This window comes from Mustelus asterias, chromosome 19 (assembly GCF_964213995.1).
Source record: "Mustelus asterias chromosome 19, sMusAst1.hap1.1, whole genome shotgun sequence".
Taxonomy (NCBI): domain Eukaryota; kingdom Metazoa; phylum Chordata; class Chondrichthyes; order Carcharhiniformes; family Triakidae; genus Mustelus; species Mustelus asterias.
The window spans coordinates 33,888,627-33,911,659 of NC_135819.1; the positions used below are offsets into that span (position 1 = coordinate 33,888,627).

General features: G+C 45.9%; 1 protein-coding gene and 1 pseudogene across 4 annotated transcripts in view; both read left to right on the forward strand.

The window, feature by feature from the left end:
• Positions 1-23,033, forward strand: part of LOC144507873 (ATP-binding cassette sub-family C member 9-like) — a 214,064-nt gene that overhangs the window by 172,604 nt on the left and 18,427 nt on the right. For all 4 annotated transcript variants that reach the window (XM_078235306.1, XM_078235308.1, XM_078235309.1 and 1 more), the window contains 5 exons: positions 2,693-2,813; positions 9,038-9,168; positions 13,320-13,398; positions 13,750-13,858; positions 20,838-20,941. In XM_078235306.1, the coding sequence (XP_078091432.1) occupies positions 2,693-2,813; positions 9,038-9,168; positions 13,320-13,398; positions 13,750-13,858; positions 20,838-20,941 (544 nt within the window). The remainder of the gene's footprint in view (positions 1-2,692; positions 2,814-9,037; positions 9,169-13,319; positions 13,399-13,749; positions 13,859-20,837; positions 20,942-23,033) is intronic.
• Positions 540-768, forward strand: LOC144508146 (U2 spliceosomal RNA; annotated as a pseudogene).

Sequence of the window (23,033 nt, forward strand, 5' to 3'; positions counted from 1 at the left end):
AGAGTGAAACTGTTCCCACTGGTTGGGAAGTCTAGGACTCGGGAGGTGTTGTCTAAATATTAAAACCAGACCTTTCATGAGTGAAATTAGGAAACTCTTCTAATCACAAAGAATGAAGTTTCGAATTCTCTTTTACAAATGGGAATTTATGTAAAATCAATTGTAAATTTTCAACCTGAAATTGATGGATTTTTGTTGTTCAGACTCCTTGAGAAATACAGGCCAAGTAAGTTTGGTTCAAAGTCAACCATAATCTCATTGGACACAGGCCCTAGGGGATAAATGACATTTTAAAAATGTATTCATGAGATGTGGGCTTCGCTGGCAAGGCCGGCATTTATTGTCCATATCTAATTGCCCTTGAGATGTGGTGGTGAGCTGTCTGGTGTAGGTACACCCACAGTGCTGTTAGGGAGGGTGCTGAGGATTTAGACCCAGTGACGATGGAGGGGTTGATGCTGAGTAGTCTAATTTCATTCCTTTCAGATTTTGTAGCAGTTTAATACTACAGAGTGGCTTGTTGGGCTCTTTCAGAACCAATCACTTCTCGGCCTTTTGGCTAAGATCAAGTGTCAGATCAAGCCCGAGATGGGATGTTGTAATGCCTCATGCTGTCAGCTTGGATCTTGTTTGTCTCTCTTGTGGGGACCGTGAGTTGAGTTCAATTGGAATTTGAATTTGGTTTTTGGAACAAGCAAGGAATGGGCTTGGGTTTGCCCGGTCCACTCTGAGCATTGGCTTTGTAACTTTAAGGATGGAGTACAATTTAAAAAGAAAATTTAGAGTCAACCACATTGCTGTGGGTCTGGAGTCACATGTAGGCCAGACCAGGTAAGGACGGCAGATTTCTTTCCCTAAAGAGCATTGGTGAACAAAATGTTTTTTTTTATATGACAATCAGCAATGGTTTCCCATTCACTATTACTGAGACTAGCTTTTAATTCCAGATTTATTAATTGAATTTAAATTCTGCCATGAGCCTGTGTCCCCACAGCATTAGCCTGGACCTCTGGATTACTAATCCAGTGACGCTACCACTCACCTCCCCGCTACTCCTGTTCCTATGTTCTAGTGTGTCCTTATCTGTCCTCTCATGTGGACTTGATTTGACATAAAAAGATCAGGAGAGTTCTCCCCAGTCTTGGAATCATAGAATTTCTACAGTACAGAAGCAGGCCATTCAGCCCATTGGGTCTGCACCAACTCTCCAACAGAGCATCCCACCCATACTCCGACTCTGTAACCTCATGTATTTACCCCGCTAATTGCCCTAGTTGACACATCCTGGGATACGAAGGGGTAATTTAGCACGGCCAGTCCACCTAACCTGCACGTCTTTGGACTGTGGGAGAAAACCGGAAAAGATACAGGGGGAATGGGCAAACTCTCGACAGTCTCCCAAAGCAGCAGTGCTAACCATTGTGCCACTCGGTGTTCTGCTCAATTACCCTCAACCACCATCACTAGGGCAGGTAATCTTCTGTATTTGTTTATATGACAGTGACCACACTTCAATAAAGAACTGTCATTGCCACTTTTATCCTTCTTTAGCTCAGGTTCTTTTATAAAGAACATGAGCTGAGTTTCCAACCTCCTATTCTTGCCATCAGTATGATGGCCTCTTTCTACCTTCATAACAATGGCTGACTTTGCTCCTGTCTCAGTTTATCTGCTGCTGTAACCCTCATTTTTGCCTTTGTTACCTCAAGACTCACCGATTCCAGTGAACTCCTGGCTGGTCTCCCACATTCCATCCTCCGTAAACTTGAGACCATTCAAGATTCCTGTCACCAAGTCCCATTCTCCTTTTACTCTTCCATTCGCTCACTTACATTGGCTCCTAGTTAAGCACCGTCTTGACTTTAAAATTATCACCTTGTTTTTAAATCCCTCCATGAGCTTTCTACTCCCTGTGTCTGTATACTCCTCTGACTCCACAATCCTCCACAATATATCTGTGCTCTCTAATTCTGGCTATTTGCATATTCCAGATTACAAGTTCTCCACCATTGGTAGCCAAACCTTCAGTCACCTAGGTCCCAAGCTCTGGAATTCCCTCCCTATACTTCTTGGTCGTTAATGTAGCCCAATCCATCACACAAACCAGCCTCCCATCCATTAACTCTGTCTGCACTTCTTGCTGCCTTGGCAAAGCAGTCAGCATAACCAAGGACCGCAAGCACCTCAGACATACTTTCTTCCACCTTCTTCCATCAGGAAAAAGATACAAAAGTCTGAGGTCATGTACCAACCGACTTAAAAATAGCTTCTTCTCTGCTGCCATCAGACTTTTGATGGACCTACCTCGCACTAAGTTGATCTTTCTCTACATCCTAGCTAAGACTGTAACACCTCATTCTGCACTGTCTCCTTTCCTTCTCTATGAACGGTATGCTCTGTCTGTGTGGTGCGCAAGAAACAATACTTTTCACTGTATCACAATACATGTGACAATAATAAATCAAATCAAATCACTTTCTACCTTAAGATATCCCTCAAAACAACCTCTTTGGTCATCTGACCTAATAACTTCTTATGTGATTGAGTGCTGTGAAGCGTTGCTTTATAACGCTTCAGTGAAGCACCTTGGGCTGTCCCATTATGTTAAAGGTGTTACATGAATATTGGTTACTGCTGTTAGCTGTGAAAGACCGAAAGGTGCTATTTAAATGCAAGTTCTTTCTTTGCACAGGTTTGTAATTATCTTAACTGGGTAGTGCGAAATCTCGCCGATTTGGAAGTACAGATGGGAGCTGTGAAGAAGGTGAACAGTTTCTTGAACATTGAAAGTGAAAATTATGAAGGAACCATTGGTATGATTTACAAATACAATATACCCCAGTCTAAGCCTAGAAGAGAAAAGAGATAGTAGGTAGAAACATCCTTGTTAAAAGTATACAGTAATGTTACATTGGCTTAAAGAAAGACAGACTTCATAAAAATTGATATGTGTTGACATTCTCCGGTCTCTCAACATTAAGCACATTGGGTAAACTTGTTCAATGCGTGTAATACTAAAAACAACTCTCTTGACATTCTGGTTTTCTCTCCTCTGTTTTGCCTATGTATCCAACATGGTCAACCTCCTGTACCTCGCTCAATTGGCAACTCTTAATTTGTGAACTTTAGCTAATGAGTGTCCAGGGACCATTCATAAGTTCATAAGATATAGGATGGAATTTTACCGGCACTTCCGCTCGACGTTCGTATGATCCCGCCCGAGGCCAATGGAGAATGCCGTTCTCCGAGTCGAGCCCACCCCCGGAATAGGGGCGGGCGTGTCAGTAAAATTCCGGCCACAGGAGCAGAATTAGGCCATTCAGCCCATCGGTTCTGCTCCAACACTCTATCATGGCTGATATGTTCCTCATCCCTATTTTCCTGCCTTCTCTCCATAATCCATTATCAATTAAAAATGTCTAACTCCTCCTTAAAGTTACTCACTGTCCCAGCATCCACCACACTATTGGGTAGCGAATTCCACAGATTCGACCAAGAAGGCAGCGCAATTCTGTCCTTCCCAGCAGTCTCTGGATAGTAACCAGTAGCAGGAACTCCCTAATGTTTCACAGCCCCATGCATGTTCGAGTTGATTGCTGTACTGAGCCAGGGTCAGAGGTGGTGCCTTTCTGGCCCATGTTATTCAGTTGTCCAATCGGCAAGCACATTTCTCAAATAAAGCAGTGCAAGACTTGCCTTACTGCATTTTTTTAAATAGCAATTCCCTTTCATGGAAGGCCATTAGAAATGTTGCACAATCCCATGGCCAGAGAGGGAGCCCAATCTCAGGAGGGAGCACGAAACAATCAGTGATACAGTATTCCAACCCTGTCCATGACAAAGATAAAGAGGTGGAGTTTATACTGCAGCTCTAAGAAGCTCTGGTCAGATCCCAACTGGAACAATTGCATTCAACTCCAGATACAACACCTCAAATGTTGCTTTGGCCTTTGCGCAAGTGCAGCACAGATTCACAAGAACGCTAGTAGGCCTAAAAAGGTTAAATTATGCATGCACATGTGTATAAAAGTGAATGGTGATCCAATTGAGGCATTTTAAGGTAAAAGTTCCACAATCTTCCAATTCTCCCAGGATATAGCGAATTCCACAGATTCAACCAAGAAGGCTGATTAATACAATTACTGTTACTAAGGAGGTGGTGCTTGGTAGACTAATAGGACTGAAGGTAGACAAGTCCCCGGGCCCGAATGGAATGCATCCCAGGGTACTGAAAGAAATGGCTGAGGTAATAGCAGATGCGTTAGTAGTAATTTATCAAAATTCGCTGAACTCTGGGGTAGTGCCGGCTGACTGGAAAACAGCTACTGTTACGCCGCTGTTTAAAAAAGGAAGTAGACAAAAGGCGGGTAACTACAGGCCGGTTAGCTTAACGTCCGTAGTTGGGAAGATGCTAGAGTCCATTATTAAAGAGAAAATAACAGAGCACCTGAATAAGAATGGTTCGATCAAGCAGACGCAGCATGGATTCATGAAGGGAAAGTCGTGTTTGATGAATCTACTGGACTTTTATGAAGATGTCACTAGTGCGGTTGACAGAGGGGAACCGGTGGATGTGGTGTTTTTAGATTTCCAGAAGGCGTTCGATAAGGTGCCTCACAAAAGGTTGCTGCAGAAGATTGGGGTACACGGAGTTAGGGGTAAGGTGTTGGCGTGGATTGGGGATTGGCTATCTAACAGGAAGCAGAGAGTTGGGATAAATGGGTGCTTTTCTGGTTGGCAGTTGGTGACCAGTGGCGTGCCGCAGGGATTGGTGCTGGGGCCTCAATTGTTTACCATTTACATAGATGACCTGGAGGAGGGGACTGAATCTAGGGTATTCAAGTTTGCTGATGACACGAAGGTGAGTGGGAAAGCGAATTGCGTGGAGGACGCGGAAAGTCTGCAGAGAGATTTGGATAGGCTGAGCGAGTGGGCGAGGATCTGGCAGATGGAATATAACGTTAGCAAATGTGAGGTTATCCACTTTGGAAGAAATAATAGTAAATTGGAATATTATTTAAATGGAGAAAAATTACATCGTGCGACTGTGCAGAGGGACCTGGGGGTCCTTGTGCACGAATCGCAAAAACTCAGTCTGCAGGTGCAGCAGGTGATCAAGAAGGCGAATGGAATGTTGGCCTTTATCGCGAGGGGGATAGAATATAAAAGCAGGGATGTCTTGCTGCAACTGTACAAGCACTGGTGAGGCCGCAACTGGAGTACTGTGTGCAGTTTTGGTCCCCTTATTTGCGAAAGGATATATTGGCCTTGGAGGGAGTGCAGAGAAGGTTCACCAGGTTGATACCGAAGATGAGGGGTGTGGCTTATGAGGAGAGATTAAACAGATTGGGTCTGTACTCGTTGGAGTTTAGAAGGATGAGGGGTGATCTTATAGAGACATATAAGATAATGAAGGGGCCGGATAGGGTAGAGGTGGAGAGATTCTTTCCACTTAGAAGGGAAACCAGAACTAGAGGGCACAGCCTCAAAATAAGGGGGGGCCGGTTCAGAACAGAGTTGAGGGGGAACTTCTTCTCTCAGAGGGTAGTGAATCTCTGGAATTCTCTGCCCATTGAAGTGGTGGAGGCTTCCTTGTTGAATATGTTTAAATCACGGGTAGATAGTTTTCTGATCGATAAGGGAATTAGGGGTTATGGGGAGCAGGCGGGTAAGTGGAACTGATTCGCTTCAGATCAGCCATGATCTTGTTGAATGGCGGGGCAGGCTCGAAGGGCCAGATGGCCTACTCCTGCTCCTATTTCTTATGTTCTTATGTTCTTATATAGGGGTGGTTCTAGAGGACTGCATGGTGGCACAGTGGTTAGCACTGCTGCCTCACAGTGCCAGAGACCTGGGTTCAATTCTGGCCTTGGGTCACTGTCTGTGTGGAGTTTGCACATTCTCCCCTTGTCTGGGTCGGTTTCCTCCGGGTGCTCCGGTTCCCTCCCACGGTCCAAAGATGTGCGGGTTAGGTGGATTGGCCATGCTAAATTGCCCCTAGTGTCCCAAGGTGAATAGGTTAGGGGAATTAGTGGGGTGAGTATGTGGAGTTATGGAGATAGGGCGTGGGGAAGATCTGTTGGAGAGTCAGTGCAGCCTCGATGGGCCGAATGGCTGTAGGGATTCTCTATGACTGGGAAATTGCAAATACTACACCCTTGTGCAAAAGAAAGGTGGAGAAATGGATAAAAGTGGCAATGACGGACCGGCCTGTATAACACCAGTGACAGGGAAACTTTAGGGACAACACTACTGGAAAAATGAGCAGCAACTTGGACAAGTGTGATCTGGTAAAGCCAACATGCACTTGTTATAGGCAAATTGTATTTGACAAACTTAATTGAGATTTTAGATGAGGAAATAGAGAGAGGGCGGATGAGGGCAAGGCAGTTTTATATACGAGCATTTATGAAAGGTGTTGATAAAACACAAACAGAAAAAAAAATACTCGGAGGGTCTGGCAGCCTCTGAGAGAAATAGAGTTAACATTTCAGGTTAATGATCGTTCACAGAACTCTTTTGGGAGTCATTGTGCTTAGAGTAAAATTATAGTGGACCTTTTGTACTAGGTCTTTAGTAAACTATCGGATAATAGGCCTATGAACAAGATTAAAGTCTAGGAGATAGAGACAGTAGCAACATGGATACAAAATTGGCGCTCATATAGAAAACAGAGTTGTGGTGAATAGTTGTGTTCTGAGTCTTGGGAGGCATTTAACAGTGTTCCCCATGGAGCAGTGCTAGGGTCACCACTGTTTTTCATTACATTCATGACTTAGATTTGCGATTACAGGGCAGAATTTCAAAATTTGCATGTGACTTAAAATTAGGGAGTGTAGTAACCTACAAATAAGATAAAAATAGTTTTTGAGAGGACACAGAGAGGCTGGTAGAATGGGTGGACACATGCCAGATGAAATGAGGTGATATATTTCGCTAGGAAGAATGAAGAAAGACAAGGCATTCGAAATGGAACAATTTTAAAGAGGGTGCAGGAAGTTAGAAACCAGGGCCAGAATTTTACACCCCCCCACTGAGTGGTGACGGGAGTGGGTGCATGAATCTGAAGAGACAGAGTTCTCTTGGGGGTTCCCATCTGCCCAGGTCGTGTAGTGACTTTGTGCTGGGGTGGGCAAGGCCTCAGATGGGAAGATTCCCCTGGCCCCAATTGTAGCCCTTAAGTGGCCAATTATTAGCCATCTAAGGGCTATTTCCTGCCCTGCCACAATTGTTAGGCCGACAGGAGGATTGAACATGTGTGGGCGGAAATCCAAAAGTCAAAAGGGTGACGTTTTGGGTGAGAAGCAGTGGGGAGGCAGTGGCACCTCCACCGGAAGCCCCTTTCTATAGTCCGGTGGCCTCCGGACTTCCCAATGTCCCAATCTTCCTTTACCACCCCATCCCCCCCCCATTCCCCCTCTACCACCCCCATTCCCTGCCATGACCTCAGTCACTCCCCCTTGCGCCTCTGGGCCTCCCCTACCTTCCCCGCCCTGGGCTTCTTGAACTTACCTGGCCTCTGGTGCCTGGGCTTCTACTCCGATGGCCTCCTTCTGTTCACCACATCGGTGTCGGTGCAGTGACAAGAGTGTGACCGATCAATCAGATTGGGTGGGAGCTCTTTAGGGCGGGACTTCCTCCTGAAAGAGGCTCAGTGATGGTGAGAAAGGAGACCCCATCATCCAAAACCGTCAGGCCCTGGGCCATTGATGCACAGATCTTTGAAGAGGGCAGGACACTCTAACAAAGCATTTAAAAAGCACATGTGATCCCAGGCTTCATAAATAGAGGCTTTAAGTTTATTTATTCGTGTCAGAAGTAAGCTTACATTAACACTGCAATGAAGTTACTTGTGACAATCCCCTAGTCGCCACACTCCGGCGCCTGTTCGGGTACACTGAGGGAGAATTTAGCATGGCCAATGCACCTAACCTGCATGTCTTCCAGACTGTGGGAGGACACCAGACCAACCCGGAGGAAACCCACGCAGACACGGGGAGAACATGCAGACTCTTTGAACCCAGGTCTCTGGCACTGTGAGGCAGCAGTGCTAACCACTGTGCCACCGTGCCGCACCTTGGACTGGAGTTTAGTTACCGAGGTCTGTAGTTTGACTCAGGTAATAACCCAACTAGCCAGATCTGCTTTGGTAAAATGTATCCTGTTACGTGCAATTTTTGTAATGTAGAGGTGGGTGTGGGATGGAGCTGGGCCTTCTGACTCTGGATGGAGCTGGGTAAGATACTGAGGTCTGCTCAGAAGGCCAACCTCTTGTTCTCTGGGACTTCATCCCGGTTGTTTTGGAAGTTATGCCCTTTGGGGTATGTGGTTTATTTAAAAGTAAATCAAGCAGCATGTGATGCTCACATTTGATCCAAATCCATGAGTTTCCCGCTGGAAAGTGCTATCCCTGGGGCTTTGCTGGAATTTCTCCAGATCTAAAGCCAATAAAGAGTAGCGCTGCGAGTTGGAACATCCAGAGATTGTGCCACCAAGCCTGAGAGTGCTGATTATCACCTACAACTTGGCACAGTGGTTAGCACTGCTGCCTCACAGCGCCGGGAACCTGGGTTCGATTCCCAGCTTGGGTCACTGACTGTGTGGAGTTTCTTCCCGTGTCTGCGTGGGTTTCTTCCAGGTGCTCCACACTCCAAAGACGTGCGGGTTAGGTGGGGATTGCCATGCTAAATTGCCCCTTAGTGTCAGGGGGACTAGCTAGCATAAATGCATGGGGTTGTGGAGATAGGGCCTGGGTGGGATTGTGGTCGGTGCAGATGCGATGGGCCGAATGGCCTCCTTCTGCACTGTTGGATTCTATGATCTATGAACTCCCCAGACGTCAAGTTGCATAACCCAGTGTGCGTGTCCCCTCCCCCATAGGAAGGGAGAGAAAATCAGTAGATGAGCTATTGATGAATTGATTTAACAGAATGAGCAGTCGATGAAAGCAAATTCTGAAGACCTAAAAAAAACGGTCTGAATTAACAATTGCTGTTTGAGATGATGCATCCATTCCAGATCTTCATACTCCCTGCAGACCCATCCCAGGTTCCGGAAGATTGGCCACAGCAGGGAGAGATAAAGATTCAAGATCTCTGCGTTCGATATGACCCAACTCTCAAGCCTGTCCTTAAACATGTCAAAGCCTACATCACACCTGGCCAGAAGGTAAGTAAGAGAATTTGACAAAAGCTCATTCATTAATGATGCTGCTAAGATTTTGGGGAGAATTTGCAAGCCTACCACAGGCAAGGGGGCAGGTTCTGTTCTATGTGAATAAGTTAGAGCGGAAAAGGATCGATTGCATCAACCCCAGCAACCTAACAAACTCCTCTTCAGAAATCTGAACTTCAGAGCTCAGGTTGGGTGGCACAATAGTTAGCACTGCCGTCTCACAGCGCCAGGGACCCAGGTTCAATTCAGGGCTTGGGTCACTGTCTGTGTGGAATCTGCACATTCTCCCGTGTCTGCATGGGTTTCCTCCGGGTGCTCCGGTTTTCTCCCACAGTGTTTGTTAGGTGCATTGACCCAAACAGGCGCCTGAGTGTGGCGACTAGAACCATAGAACCATAGAAAATTACAGTTCAGAAACAGGCCTTTTGGCCCTTCTTGTCTGTGCCGAACCATTTTTTGCCTAGTCCCACTGACCTGCACTTGGACCATATCCCTCCACACCCCTCTCATCCATGAACCCGTCCACGTTTTTCTTAAATGTTAAAAGTGACCCCGCATTTACCACTTTATCCGGCAGTTCATTCCACACTCCCACCACTCTCTGCATGAAGAAGCCCCCCCTAATATTCCCTTTAAACTTTTCTCCTTTCACCCTTAACCCATGCCGTCTGGTTTTCTTCTCCCCTAGCCTCAGCGGAAAAAGCCTGCTTGCATTCACTCTATCTATACCCATCAAAATCTTATACACCTCTATCAAATCTCCCCTCAATCTTCTACACACCAGGGAATAAAGTCCCAACCTATTCAATCTCTCTCTGTAACTCAGCTTCTCAAGTCCCGGCAATATCCTTGTGAACCTTCTCTGCACTCTTTCAACCTTATTTACATCCTTCCTGTAACTAGGTGACCAAAACTGTATACAATACTCCAAATTCGGCCTCATCAATGCCCTATATAACCTTACCATAACACTCCAACTTTTATACTCGATACTCCGATTTATAAAGGCCAGTGTACCAAAGGCACTCTTTACGACCCTATCCACCTGTGACGTCACTTTTAGGGAATTCTATACCTGTATTCCCAGATCCCTCTGTTCAACTGCACTCTTCAGAGTCCTACAATTTACCCTGTGTGTTCTACTTTGGTTTGTCCTTCCAATGTGCAATATCTCACACTTGTCTGCGTTAAATTCCATTTGCCATTTTCTTTACTTGCAGACTAGGGGAATTTCACAATAACTTCATTGCAGTGTTAATATAAGCCTTACTTGTGACTAATAAATAAACTTTACTTTACTTTTTGGAATTGTATGAAATCTCTCCAGTTCTCCAATGTCTATTCTGTTAACAGGGCGTGTATTAATTCTCAAATCTTACAAGCACAGGGGCCACGATTCTCCCGAATTGGGACCAAGTGCCCAGGAAACCTGGAGGGTTTCCCACTGCAAATTAGCAACGTCTTATCAACTGGGATTCTCCCACCTGATGGATGCTTACTTATTCAGAGCGGACAATGTGCCACCGAACACCGCTGTCCCAAATCCGGCCGCAAATTTTAAAGGGCGACCGGATCCCCATGCTCAGAGACAAGGCTCCCCACCTCCACAAAATAAATGGTGGCCCCCACACAGACAAGGGGTGCACCACCAAACCCCTCACCAAAGAGGGGTATTCTCCCTCCCCCCACCAAGAAATAACGGGTACCCCCTCCACACCACGCAGGCATGAGGGTGATCAGACTCCCCCACTCAGCCCCCCTCAGACCCTTACTCAGCTCCCGTTTTCCCGTAGGGCCCCTTCAGGCCATGCACCTTGGCAGTGCCAACTGTGCACTGCCCCCTGGCACTCACACGCTGGCCTGGCACATTGGGCCTGGGGAGAGGTTTGCGAAAGGGGCAGGAGAGATTGGAGAACAAGTGAGAAGATCTCTGAGGGCCGGAGAGATCGGGAAATGAGGGAAGAGGAACTCTGGAATCTCAAGAAAATGATGAGGGGAGAAGATTGTGGTTGGACCTTTGGAGGACATAGTGGTGGGGGCGGGGGGGGGGAGGAGATGCCAGGAAAAGATCACGTGCCACGAAGGACATTGTGAAGCCATTAGATTGGATGGGGAATGGGTGTAGTCTGATCACTGGAAGTGTTAACAGATTTACTTGCAGAGCAGAGATGAGGGTGGGGGAGAGCGGGTGGGCACAGGGTGGAGGCAGAGAAACTCTCCTGTTCCTCTTGATCCACAAGCAATGGCTAGAAAAACACTTCCTTGTTCCATGCAACAGTCTTCGCATCCCTTAAGCTGCAAGGGTTTCTCTGAGGAAATAGAAAGTGAGCGCAGCATGGTGGCACAGTGGTTAGCACTGCTGCCTCACAGCACCAGAGACCTGGGTTCAATTCCAGCCTCAGGTCACTGTCTGTGTGGAGTTTACACGTTTCCTGGAGTTTCCTCCGGGTGCTCCAGTTTCCTCCCACAGTCCAAAGATGTGCAGGTTAGATTGATTGGCTAAGCCAAATTTTCCCTTCGTGTCAGGGGCATTAGCAAGGTAAATACGTGGGGTTACGGGGATAGGGTTTGGCTGGGATTGCTGTCAGTGCAGACTCGATGGGCCGAATGGCCTCCTTCTGCACTGTAGGGTTTCTAATTCCAGCCTCAGGTCACTGTCTGTGCGGAGTCTGCATGTTCTCTTCGTGTCTGCGTGGGTTTCCTCCGGGTGCTCCGGTTTCCTCCCACGGTCCAAAGATGTGCGGGTTAGGTTAATTGGCCATGCTAAATTGCCCCTTAGTGTCAGGTGGATTAGCAGGTTATGGGGATGGGGTTTGTGTGGAATTGCTGTTGGTGCAGGCTCGATGGGCCGAACGGCCTCCTCCTGCACTGTAGGGATTCTATGATTCTACAACCTGGCCAAGGAACGTTAAAATTGGAAAAGAGATTTTAAAAATGTGCGACTTCAAAAAGCATCCCAGCTCCTGGGAATGAATTAATCGAGTCCTGTCTCATTAAACTGGAAGTTGGCAAATTCAAAGTGAGTCCCTTTCTTTTCTTTTTACATTTTTACTTCTCATCTGGCTCAAGCCAACCAACCTTGCGGTGTTGAAAATCACCTCTCCCTTCCCCCACTGCCAATGACTGCTTCAGTGGAAAGAAAGGAAGAAAATCTATGTCGTGCTGTTCATGGCCTCGGAGCATTCCAAAGCGCTTAAAACCAGTGAAGTTATTTTTGAAATGTACCGTTCATGTGTTATTGTGACCAAAACAAATGTGTCGTGACCTTGAATTGGTGCTTAGCAAGCTATTAGCAAGACAGAAAAATGAACTTTGGACAGTCTCATGCTAGCAAGTCTTTTGAAGAGTTCATATTATTTAATATTAGTCTATAAATAATCCAGAATATTGCAGTGAGGAAGCCGTGCCAGGTGAGTTAAGAGTTGTCAGAAATTGATGTTCAATGTTTGCTCCACCCCCACCTTGGTGAAAGGACAATCCATCGTCAATCTCCGTATGGGTTGTAACAATTGCTATATTTTTATATTAATGTTACTTAAATCCATCACTGAAATGTAGGACCGGGCATTTAACAGGATCTTTTTAATGATGAGGTTTATGGTCCTGCAATGGAACTCAACCACTCTGGCTCCACGAGAAGACAAATGGAAACTATGATGTCTCATCTGAGCATATAGTCAATTGTTGTTTGAGAGCCTTAAAAAAGAGAATTTTGAATTTACATTTTTCCCGCATTTTTTAAAAAGGTTTATTTTTTTAGAGTCACAAGTAGGCTGACATTAACACTGCGATGAAGTTACAGTGAAAATCCCCTAGACCCCACACTCTGGCACCTGTTCGGGCACACTGAGGAGAATTTAGCATGGCCAATGCACCTAACCAGCATATCTTTAACCTGTGGGAGGGAACCAGAGCACCCAGAGGAAACCCACGCAGACACGGGGAGAACGTGACACAGATAGTCACCCAAGGCCAGAATTGAACCCGGATCCCTGGCACTGTGAGACAGTAGTGCTGGCCACTGTGCCGCCCATGTTTGTGTGATAGTAAAATTTTATTTCTGGTTAATAGTTTGTGTAGTAAAGCCTAGTTGACATGAACAAACAACGATCAATGTTGTCCTTTCTGTTGTGTTCTTTTCCCAGGTTGGGATATGCGGGCGCACCGGCAGTGGAAAATCTTCCCTGTCTCTGGCTTTTTTCAGGATGGTGGATATATTTGAAGGTCAGTCTTGTCATATATCAGGTCGCCTGTCAATAAAATGTATAGAAAACATTACACATTTCATCACTGCAAGAAAACAGGACACTATCTCAGGCATTGATTTACACAGGTGGGAGTTGCTCGCTTATTTAAATTTCTGGTTAAGCAATTTCTTCTTGTCACTGGCTGGCCCCAGTTTAAGTTCCCAATTGAAGGACGTAAAGACTTTGTCAATCTGTAAGCGTGATTTATCTAAAAGGAAAGGGAAGAATGGCTTTGAGTAACAGTGAATTTGGGAAGGAGACAGCACTATTTGTGAAGAACATAACCTATTGTACTTTTTGCTCACAATGTTTTACATTTGGATAATAGGCAAGATCGTCATTGATGGAATTGATATCTGCAAGCTCCCACTTCATACACTTCGCTCCAGACTTTCCATTATTTTGCAAGATCCTGTGCTTTTTAGTGGATCCATTCGGTAAGCAAGCACTTAGAGTTCTGCAACTATTAGCATTCTTTGCTTTGTCTTGGAAAGCAGCCCAGATTATGCCATAAATAGTAATGGCACATCTGCCTGGCTGCTATTTGTTAAATTGAACGTTGCATTGACATTAAGCACGGAATCTCATTGTGATGAAAGCCTGGGAGTGTTGAATGTCTCAGGAGTTGAGGAGAAAGTGGGAAAGCTTCCTGTGGAACTGAGTATACTTTTAATTCCTTGACTGTTTCCACCTAGTGTTTCACAAGGCTACAATCCTCCCGCCTAATGAAAGTAAACTTTGCTGCTGCAGCCTTTCTATCACAGATCTTAAAATCTCTGTCACCCTGACTATATTCTCCAGTCATGGCCATTAATTAAGCACAAGTCTAAGCGCTGATGGAGATTTGCCAGTGGAAATGAAGTCATGTTCTCACTGGTACGACCCAGCGAAAGAAAAACAAAACTTCAATCTTCTAGAAATTTCTTGAACTATTAATAGTTGCTATGGGCGTTCGCTATCTTTCAGTCAAAAGCTGATCAAATAATTTTGAGTGGAATAGGGATGGATGGCTGTATGATACCAAAAACAAGCTATGTTAAGTTACTGCAGTCAACTGCTCTGGGTGGCACAGTGGTTAGCACTGCTGCCTCACAGCGCCTTGGGACCTCAGTTCGATTCCTGGCTTGACTGTCTGTGTGGAGTCTGCACATTCTCCCTGTGTCTGCGTGGGTTTCCTCCGGGTGCTCCGGATTCCTCCCACAGCCCGAAAGACGTGTGCGTTAGGTGCATTGGCCATGCTAAATTCTCCCTCAGTGTACCCGAACAGGTGCTGGATTGTGGCATAAAGTCATAGAGGTTTACAGCATGGAAACAGACCCTTCGGCCCAACTTGTCCATGCCGCCCTTTTTTTTTAAAAACCCCTAAACTAATCCCAATTGCCCGTATTTGGCCCATATCCCTCTATACCCATCGCACCCGTGTAACTATCTAAATGCTTTTTGAAAAACAAAATTACTACTACCTCTGGCAGCTTGTTCCAGACACTCACCACCCTCTGTGTGAAAAAATTGCCCCTCTGGACACTTTTGTATCTCTCCCCTCTCACCTTAAACCTATGCCCTCCAGTTTTAGACTCCCCTACCTTTGGGAAAAGATATTGACTATCTAGCTGATCTGTGCCCCTCATTATTTTATAGACCTCTATAAGATCACCCCTCAGCCTTCTACGCTCCAGAGAAAAAAGTCCCAGTCTATCCAGCCTCTCCTTATAACTCAATCCATCAAGTCCCGGTAGCATCCTAGTAAATCTTTTCTGCACTCTTTCTAGTTTAATAATATCCTTTCTATAATAGGGTGACCAGAATTGCACACAGTATTCCAAGTGTGGTCTTACCAATGTCTTGTACAACTTCAACAAGACGTCCCAACTCCTGTATTCAATGTTCTGACCGATGAAACCAAGCATGCCGAATGCCTTCTTCACCACTCTGTCCACCTGTGACTCCACTTTCAAGGAGCTATGAACATGTGCCCCTAGATCTCTTTGTTCTGTAACTCTCCCCAATGCCCTGGCGAAAGGGGATTTTCACAGTAATTTAATTGCAGTGTTAATGTAAGCCTACTGGTGACTAATAATAGTCGTCACACTCCGGCGTCGGTTCGTGTACACTGGGTGAGAATTTAGCATGGCCAATGCACCTAACCAGCACGTCTTTCGGACTGTGGGAGGAAAAGGGAGCACCCGGAGGAAATCCACGCAGATATGGAGAGAACGTGTAGACTCCGCACTGACAGTGACCCAAGCCAGGAATTGAACCTGGGTCCCTGGCGCTGTGAGGCAGCAGTGCTAACCACTGTGTCACCAGATTTTCACAGCAGCTTCATTGCAGCGTTAATGTAAGCTGACTTGTGACACAAATAAATAAACTTTAAACTCTGTTGCTTGATCAGCAGGCCATTCATCGCTGTCCTGTAACTCTCAGTGAAATTCCTGCACCTTTATCCCATTTTAAAGGATATGCTTCTTACAACAGATAAATTGCGCAGCTTAATCACTTTGATATGGCACAGAATATGACACATGTTAAATGCAGTATGCTCACTGGCAGGAAGGCGGCGGGGTGGGGGTGACTGGTGCTTTTGGATCAATGTTTACAACGTTCTTCACCAATGGAGTTTGTCTTGCCTCATGTTTAATGTAATTGATAAAGATTGAATGCTGGATTGGTCATCAGCTTCAGAAAAACTTGCACCATATGATTCCTAAAAAAGCAAACTAAATTGACCCTGTTCTTTTCATCATCGAGAGACTGCTATGGGCTTACTTCTCGCCTGTGATTGCAATATTAACCAGTTAACCGATAATTACCTCAATCACTCTGCATGCAATCAGTCCGAATTCCCTCAAACTCCCTCACAAGTATAACATTGTTGTGAGTGAGATACAAGTCTCTTTTAAATGTGTGAAGCAGTCTTTCTGTTGACTTAGGGTAGAATGGTGGCACAGTGGGTTAGCACTGCTGCCTCACGGCGCCAGGGACCCGGGTTCAATTCCCGGCTTGGGTCACTGTCTGTGTGGAGTCTGCACGTTCTCCCCGTGTCTGCGTGGGTTTCCTCCGGGTGCTCCAGTTTCCTCCCACAGTCCAAAGTGTGTGGGTTAGGTTGATTGGCCATGCTAAATTACCCCTTAGTGTCAGGGGGATTAGGAGGTAAATATGTAGGAGCAGGTGAATAGGGCTTGGATGGGATGATGTTTCGGTACAGACTCGATGGGCCGAATGGACTCCCTCTATACTGTAGAGATTCTATGACTTGAAAGTAGGCCAATGTTGCCAAAACTCTACAGAAATTAAGAGTTGATTAATTAGTAACTAATTAGCCTAGCTAAAAAGATGCTTTGAACAGGAAATAGGCATCGGCCCGCAAGTTATATGATGAGATGATCTTGTATAGATGCTTTATCTCTAAAATAACTCCACCATTATGGTGATGGTGTTAATCTAGTTCTAATAAATACATTGACACTTCAGCTAAAATGATGGAGAGGGGAAGTTCAAGTTAAGGCAGTAAACAAACTATTTTATCCCGTAAGATAATTTTATAGCCAGAGGCTTTAATGAGATGAATAATTATGGTGGATCTCACAAGTAACTTAAAAAGAATGAAACACTTCCATTGACAAAGCATCTTTAATGATCAGGTCACATATAGACCCTGCTGTAATGTAAAAAATGTACCAGCCATTTTTCCACATCAAGAGCTCACAAACAGCACTGTTATAGTGACCAGGGTATAATAACCCCCAGGGCTTGCATGGGGAATCCCCAATTGACCTCCCAGTCTGACAAGTTCGCATGGATCCGCTTTATAAAGGGCTCCGGACATGAGTTCCATCTGTTTAGGTAATTACCTATTTAGGTATTAACCCAAACATGTGGAACTCATGTCCTGAGCCCTTTATAAACCGGGTCCATAGGCATGTCCAGTATTCCATCATCCTGGATGGGACTTGTATATATTCATCACAGGCTTGTGGTTTAACTTCTGCTTTGTGAAATGAAACACGGTTCCTTTCCTGAGTTATTATACTGGGCATCGGTTTAATAACTGTAATGGAAAACTGAATTAATGTACAAGATTAGGGGCAGAGCGCACAACGTAATAGAAACACAAAGTGCTGGAAAATCTCAGGAGGTCTGGCAGCCTCTGTGGAGAGAGAATCACAATTAATGGGCAGGCGTTTACGGCCTCGCTCGGGCGAGACTGGAAATCCCTGCCCGAAGTCAACGCAGATTTTTGTTGTCGGATCCTCGCCCGCTCTGGTTCCAGCTAATGTTTTGAAACCTTACCTGGGGTGGAGCATAAAATTCTACCCCAAAAGTTTCTCAGCCTGCCCCATTTTAAGTGGCATCTCTTATGGCAACAGAGGATGCTGGGAAAACTCAGCAGGTCTGGCAGAATCTATTGGGAGAGAAACAGAGTTAACATTTCGAGTCCTTTGACTCTTCGTCAGAACTGAAGGAAGGGAGAATGTGTTAGAGCTGTCAACAAAAAGTACCAACGCTAAGAACAAAAGACAGATGGCCTGGGGTTGGGGTGGGATGTGGTGGAGGGGGTTTGCATTGGAGCAATACATGTATGGGATATTTTTTTAAAAGGGGGATTGCGATACAGGAGAAAGATCTCAGTCTAAAGCTGCCCAACTCAATGATGGGAGCGATCTTGAGCCTGCGTTCTCCGTCTGTGGGAATGGCAGTGGGGGCTCAAAATCCAGTGGAAGAGGTGAATCTCGCCAGTGAGGCGAGTGGGGCATGAATCTCGCTGGTGGGGCATGAATCTGATTTTAGTACGTTTAACTATATTTTAATATTATTAACCATCTCCCCAACGTCACCATATGTTGACCCCTCGCCGTATTTGTCACATTGGCGAGGTTTACAACAGGTTCACCCATATGTGAACCTGTCGTGGGGATTCTCACCCCACCCGCCTGGGGACGTAAAGGTGTGTCTTGCCACTGCCCCCTGGTACAAGTTGGCACTGTGACACAGTGCCAACCTGACAGTGCCAAGGGTAGATTTTAGTGGAAGCCCCGAGGAGGGGGAGGAATCATTTATTTGTGGTGGGGGTGGGGAGTAGATGTGGGAGCTATGGATGCCGGCGATGGCTGTTTGGGTAGGTCGTGGGGTGGGAGAAGCGGTCCAATTCTGGCGATGTTCTGGAGAAGGAGGGGGCACCAGCACTGACTGCTTGTGGGGGTGAGTGGGGTGGTTTGGGGGCCTTTTTTTAAAAAGGGTGCTCTGATCTCAGTGTAGCCGGGGTTTGAGGCTGCACCCTTCAACATGACGGCATGCAAGGTGCCCCCCCCCTCCCCCCCAACCCAACCCCCGTTTTTTGTCATGAGAATTGGAGAGAAAAGCAGCCTGTTTCTCTGGAGTTAAGCACACTGATTTTGGGTCAGACCCTGACACATTGCCATTCCTTGGTAAGATTGCACCCAGGGGCTGTTATGTGCCCAACCGGAAGATGAGGTGCTGCTCCTCCAGCTTGCGTTGGGTGCCACTGGAACATCGCAGCAAGTCAAGGAGGAACAGTGGGAATGAGGGCAAGGTGCAAAGTTCAAAGGGTAAGCAACAGGAAGTTTGGAGTGATGCTTGCGGACTGAGAGAAGGTGTTCTGCAAAGTTGTCACCCAGACTGTGTTCTGTCTCCGGAATGTAGAGGAGATTGCATTGAGAGCAGCGAATACAGTAGACCAAATGCTTTTTTTATATATGTAAACCCAAACTGGATTTGGGAATAATCAGCTGGAATGAACGCTGAACTGTAGAAATTTGGATTCTCCAGATGAGGTCGGTTTGAGGGAGCTGGGACAAAATAACTCTAAATTGGCATTCTCACTCAATATGCATTGGACTATTTGTGCAAAATAAATTAAAATTGCCCCTTGTAGATTTGCTGGTCTCCTCCTGAGATTAGAGTAAAATCATTCTGAGAATGCAAAGTGGAGAGACTTGCTTCAAATCTCTGCCCTGTCTGATTTTGATACTTGGAGTGGGATTTTCTGCATTTTGCGATGATACTGTGCCTTTAAGAAATGTATTCGTGTCATGTTTCTTGTGCAGGACTTTTTTTTTTGTAAGCCTGTTCTATTTACCAGTGCTGCTTTGTCTGTAACCGGCAGCTCATGTCGATACTGCAGAAGTATAATTGGTCCTAATTGTTAGAATGTTTGTTTTAATCTGGACTAATGCAGTTCTGTTATTTTAGTGTTTCCCCCAGGGTTTCTCAGAGTGGGGCTTGATTGGGTTGATTGACAGCAGCACGGTAGCACCGTGGTTAGCACTGTTGCTTCACAGCTCCAGGGACCTGGGTTCGATTCCCGGCTTGGGTCACTGTCTGTGTGGAGTTTGCACATTCTCTTCGTGTCTGCGTGGGTTTCCTCCGGGTGCTCCGGTTTCCTCCCACAGTCCAAAGATGTGCGGGTTAGGTTGATTGGCCATGCTAAAAATTGCCCTTAGTGTCCTGAGATACGTAGGTTAGAGGGATTAGCGGTTAAATATGTGGGGATATGGGGGTAGGGCCTGGGTGGGATTGTGGTCAGTGCAGACTCGATGGGCCGAATGGCCTCTTTCTGTTCTGTAGGGTTTCTATGATTTCTATGATGACAGGAGAAATCATATGACTGGGTGGGGATTAGGCTTACTCTAAGAAATCAAGTCAGTTGCTGCTTGGAATTGTTAGAGGGAAGCGCCTCTCTTTCACTCTTTGGATTTGAAGACTGGCATCTGCTACAAAATAAATCTATTTCTCTGGAGGCTGCTCTAGGGGAGTCAGAAGACAGATGCCATTCTGCATCCATGTCTCTTTTTGTGCCAACTGATTCTGAAGAAGGGAATATGCCTATGGGGATACTGCTTACATTGGAACTACAGAAATAGCGAGCTGTTATGAATTATACCTTGTCATCTTTAAGTACTTTGATTGGTAAAAGTTATGCTAATTCGTTTTGTTATATTTTAACTGAAGAAAATAAATAAAGTTCGTTTTACTAAAAGCTTCCTAGTGGGTCAGTAGGATCACAGCTGGGGTGAAACACTTTATCCTCACACTAATGCCAAAATCAAAAACGTTGGGGTCTAGGCTAACTTCATAATATACTTGGACTTTCTGATCTGGTCCCTAATAACCTCCTGCCATGTGTTTCATGGCAGCGGAGGCAGCCCCGTCATTAGGATCTTCTGGTATGGCCGCTGTCAATGGGGTTTTCAGTTTAATGCACCTCCTTGCCGCCTGGAAACCCACGGTGGGGGATCGCCCTTGGCGGGGGACCAGAAGATTCTGTGGGAAAAGTCTGCCCTTGGTGTCAGAGCTGGAGAACCTCCCCTTACCGTGCGCAAAAAATGAAATGATCTAAAAAAAAATTCAAATATGATTACAGTGACATTTTACAACCTTTTCTCTTGTTGCTTCCAGCTTTAACTTGGACCCTGAGTGCAAATGCACTGATGACCGACTCTGGGAGGCTTTAGAAATAGCTCAGCTAAAGAATATGGTCAAAATGCTGCCAGGAGGATTAAGTACGTCTGCGCAACTCCATAAAACTCTTTGTAAGATGCCGGAATTCAAAATGTCTTGGATGAGGTTTGATATTTTGATGCTGATTCTCACAGTACAGACTCCTGGCATTGTTCGTTCAGTTTGCTTCACTCAGTATCTCATAAACCAGCCCTTCTATACTCCAACCGAGAGGAAAGTTCACTTAACAATCTCTTTCCATTAAACAGCAAATTTTTATATATGTGTAACTAAAGGTGACCTCAAAAATATCTTTACGAAGCAGGCTTTTGCTTTACTTCCCTATTGTTTTCATTGCATATAATAGTTTTTAAAACGATAGTTTTTAAGTTTAAATTTATATAATAGTCTTACATTAACACTGCAATGAAGTTACTGTGAAAATTCCCCAGTCACCACACTCTGGGCATCTGTTTTAAAAGTTTATTTATTAGTGCCACATGTAAGTGCTTACATTAACACTGCAATAAAGTTACTGTGAAAATCTCCGAGCCACCACACTCCAGCGCCTGTTCGGGTACACTGGGGGAGAATTTAGCATGGCCAATGCACCTAACCAGCAAGTCTTTGAACTGTGGGAGGAAACCAGAGCACGTGGAGGAAACGCATGCAGACACAGGGAGAACGTGCAGACTCCACATAGACAGTGACCTAAGCCGGGTATTATTAATCAACTCTGAATTTTCGTAGAGTTTCAGCAACATTGGCCTACTTTTAAGTCATAAAATCCATAGAATCCCTACAGTACAGAAGGAGGCCATTCAGCCCATCGGATCTCATAGAAATCATAGAAACCCTACAGTGCAGAAGGAGGCCATTCGGCCCATCGAGTCTGCACCGACCCACAATCCCACCCAGGCCCTACCCCCACATATTTACCTGCTAATCCCTCTAACCTAGGACTCTAAGGGGCAATTTTTAACGTGGCCAATCAACCTAACCCGCACATCTTTGGACTGTGGGAGGAAACCGGAGCACCCGGAGGAAACCCACGCAGACACAAGGAGAATGTGCAAACTCCACACAGACAGTGACCCGAGCCGGGAATCGAACCCGGGACCCTGGAGCTGTGAAGCAGCAGTGCTAACCACTGTGCTACTGTGCCGCCATCTGTACCAAAACATCATCCCACCCAGGCCCTATTCCCTGACTACCACATATTTACCTGCTAATCCCCTTGACACTGAGGGGCAATTTCGCATGGCCAATCAACCTAACCCGCACATCTTTGGACTGTGGGAGGAAACCGGAGCACCCGGAGGAAACCCACGCAGACACAAGGAGAATGTGCAAACTCCACACAGACAGTGACCCGAGCCGGGAATCGAACCCGGGACCCTGGAGCTGTGAAGCAGCAGTGCTAACCACTGTGCTACTGTGCCGCCATCTGTACCAAAACATCATCCCACCCAGGCCCTATTCCCTGACTACCACATATTTACCTGCTAATCCCCTTGACACTGAGGGGCAATTTCGCATGGCCAATCAACCTAACCTGCACATCTTTGGACTGTGAGAGGAAACCAGAGCACCCGGAGGAAACCCACACCTGTCTATTAGGAGCTGCAGGGGCAGGAGCAGGGCTGCCCCTTGCCCCCTCAAAATCAGTGCCAATCTGGATCTAAGTTTGGAAGCAGCGAAGGAGAGGATCTGGCAGGATGGGGTTACTACCTCATGTAGAGCACTAAACAGGTCCATGGGTGCCTGCTTACTATCTCTGTCGACTACTTTCCTCAAGTCAGACTCTATAAATAATGGCACTTCCAACCTGAATTCTGGAACTCTTCTTATAGCCACTGTGATAGGCAGTGGGGTATGAGGTGGTGCACACGATAACAGGTCCTCTACAGAGAGGGCTAAAGCCTCTGGACAGATGTGCATCCTTCATTTAATTAGTAAATAAGAATGTTCTAGACTGCGTCTTCCATGACCACTTAGTACAGGTATCTCAGATGGCAGACCATGCCATGTCCCTCAAACCTGGGTCAGAATGGCTCAGTTGAAAGCTTCCTGTATCACAAGATCCCTGATATTGATGGTATCCCCTAGTGTGCCCCTCTTGCAAAGAGCCATGCCCCCCCTACCACCTCGTTG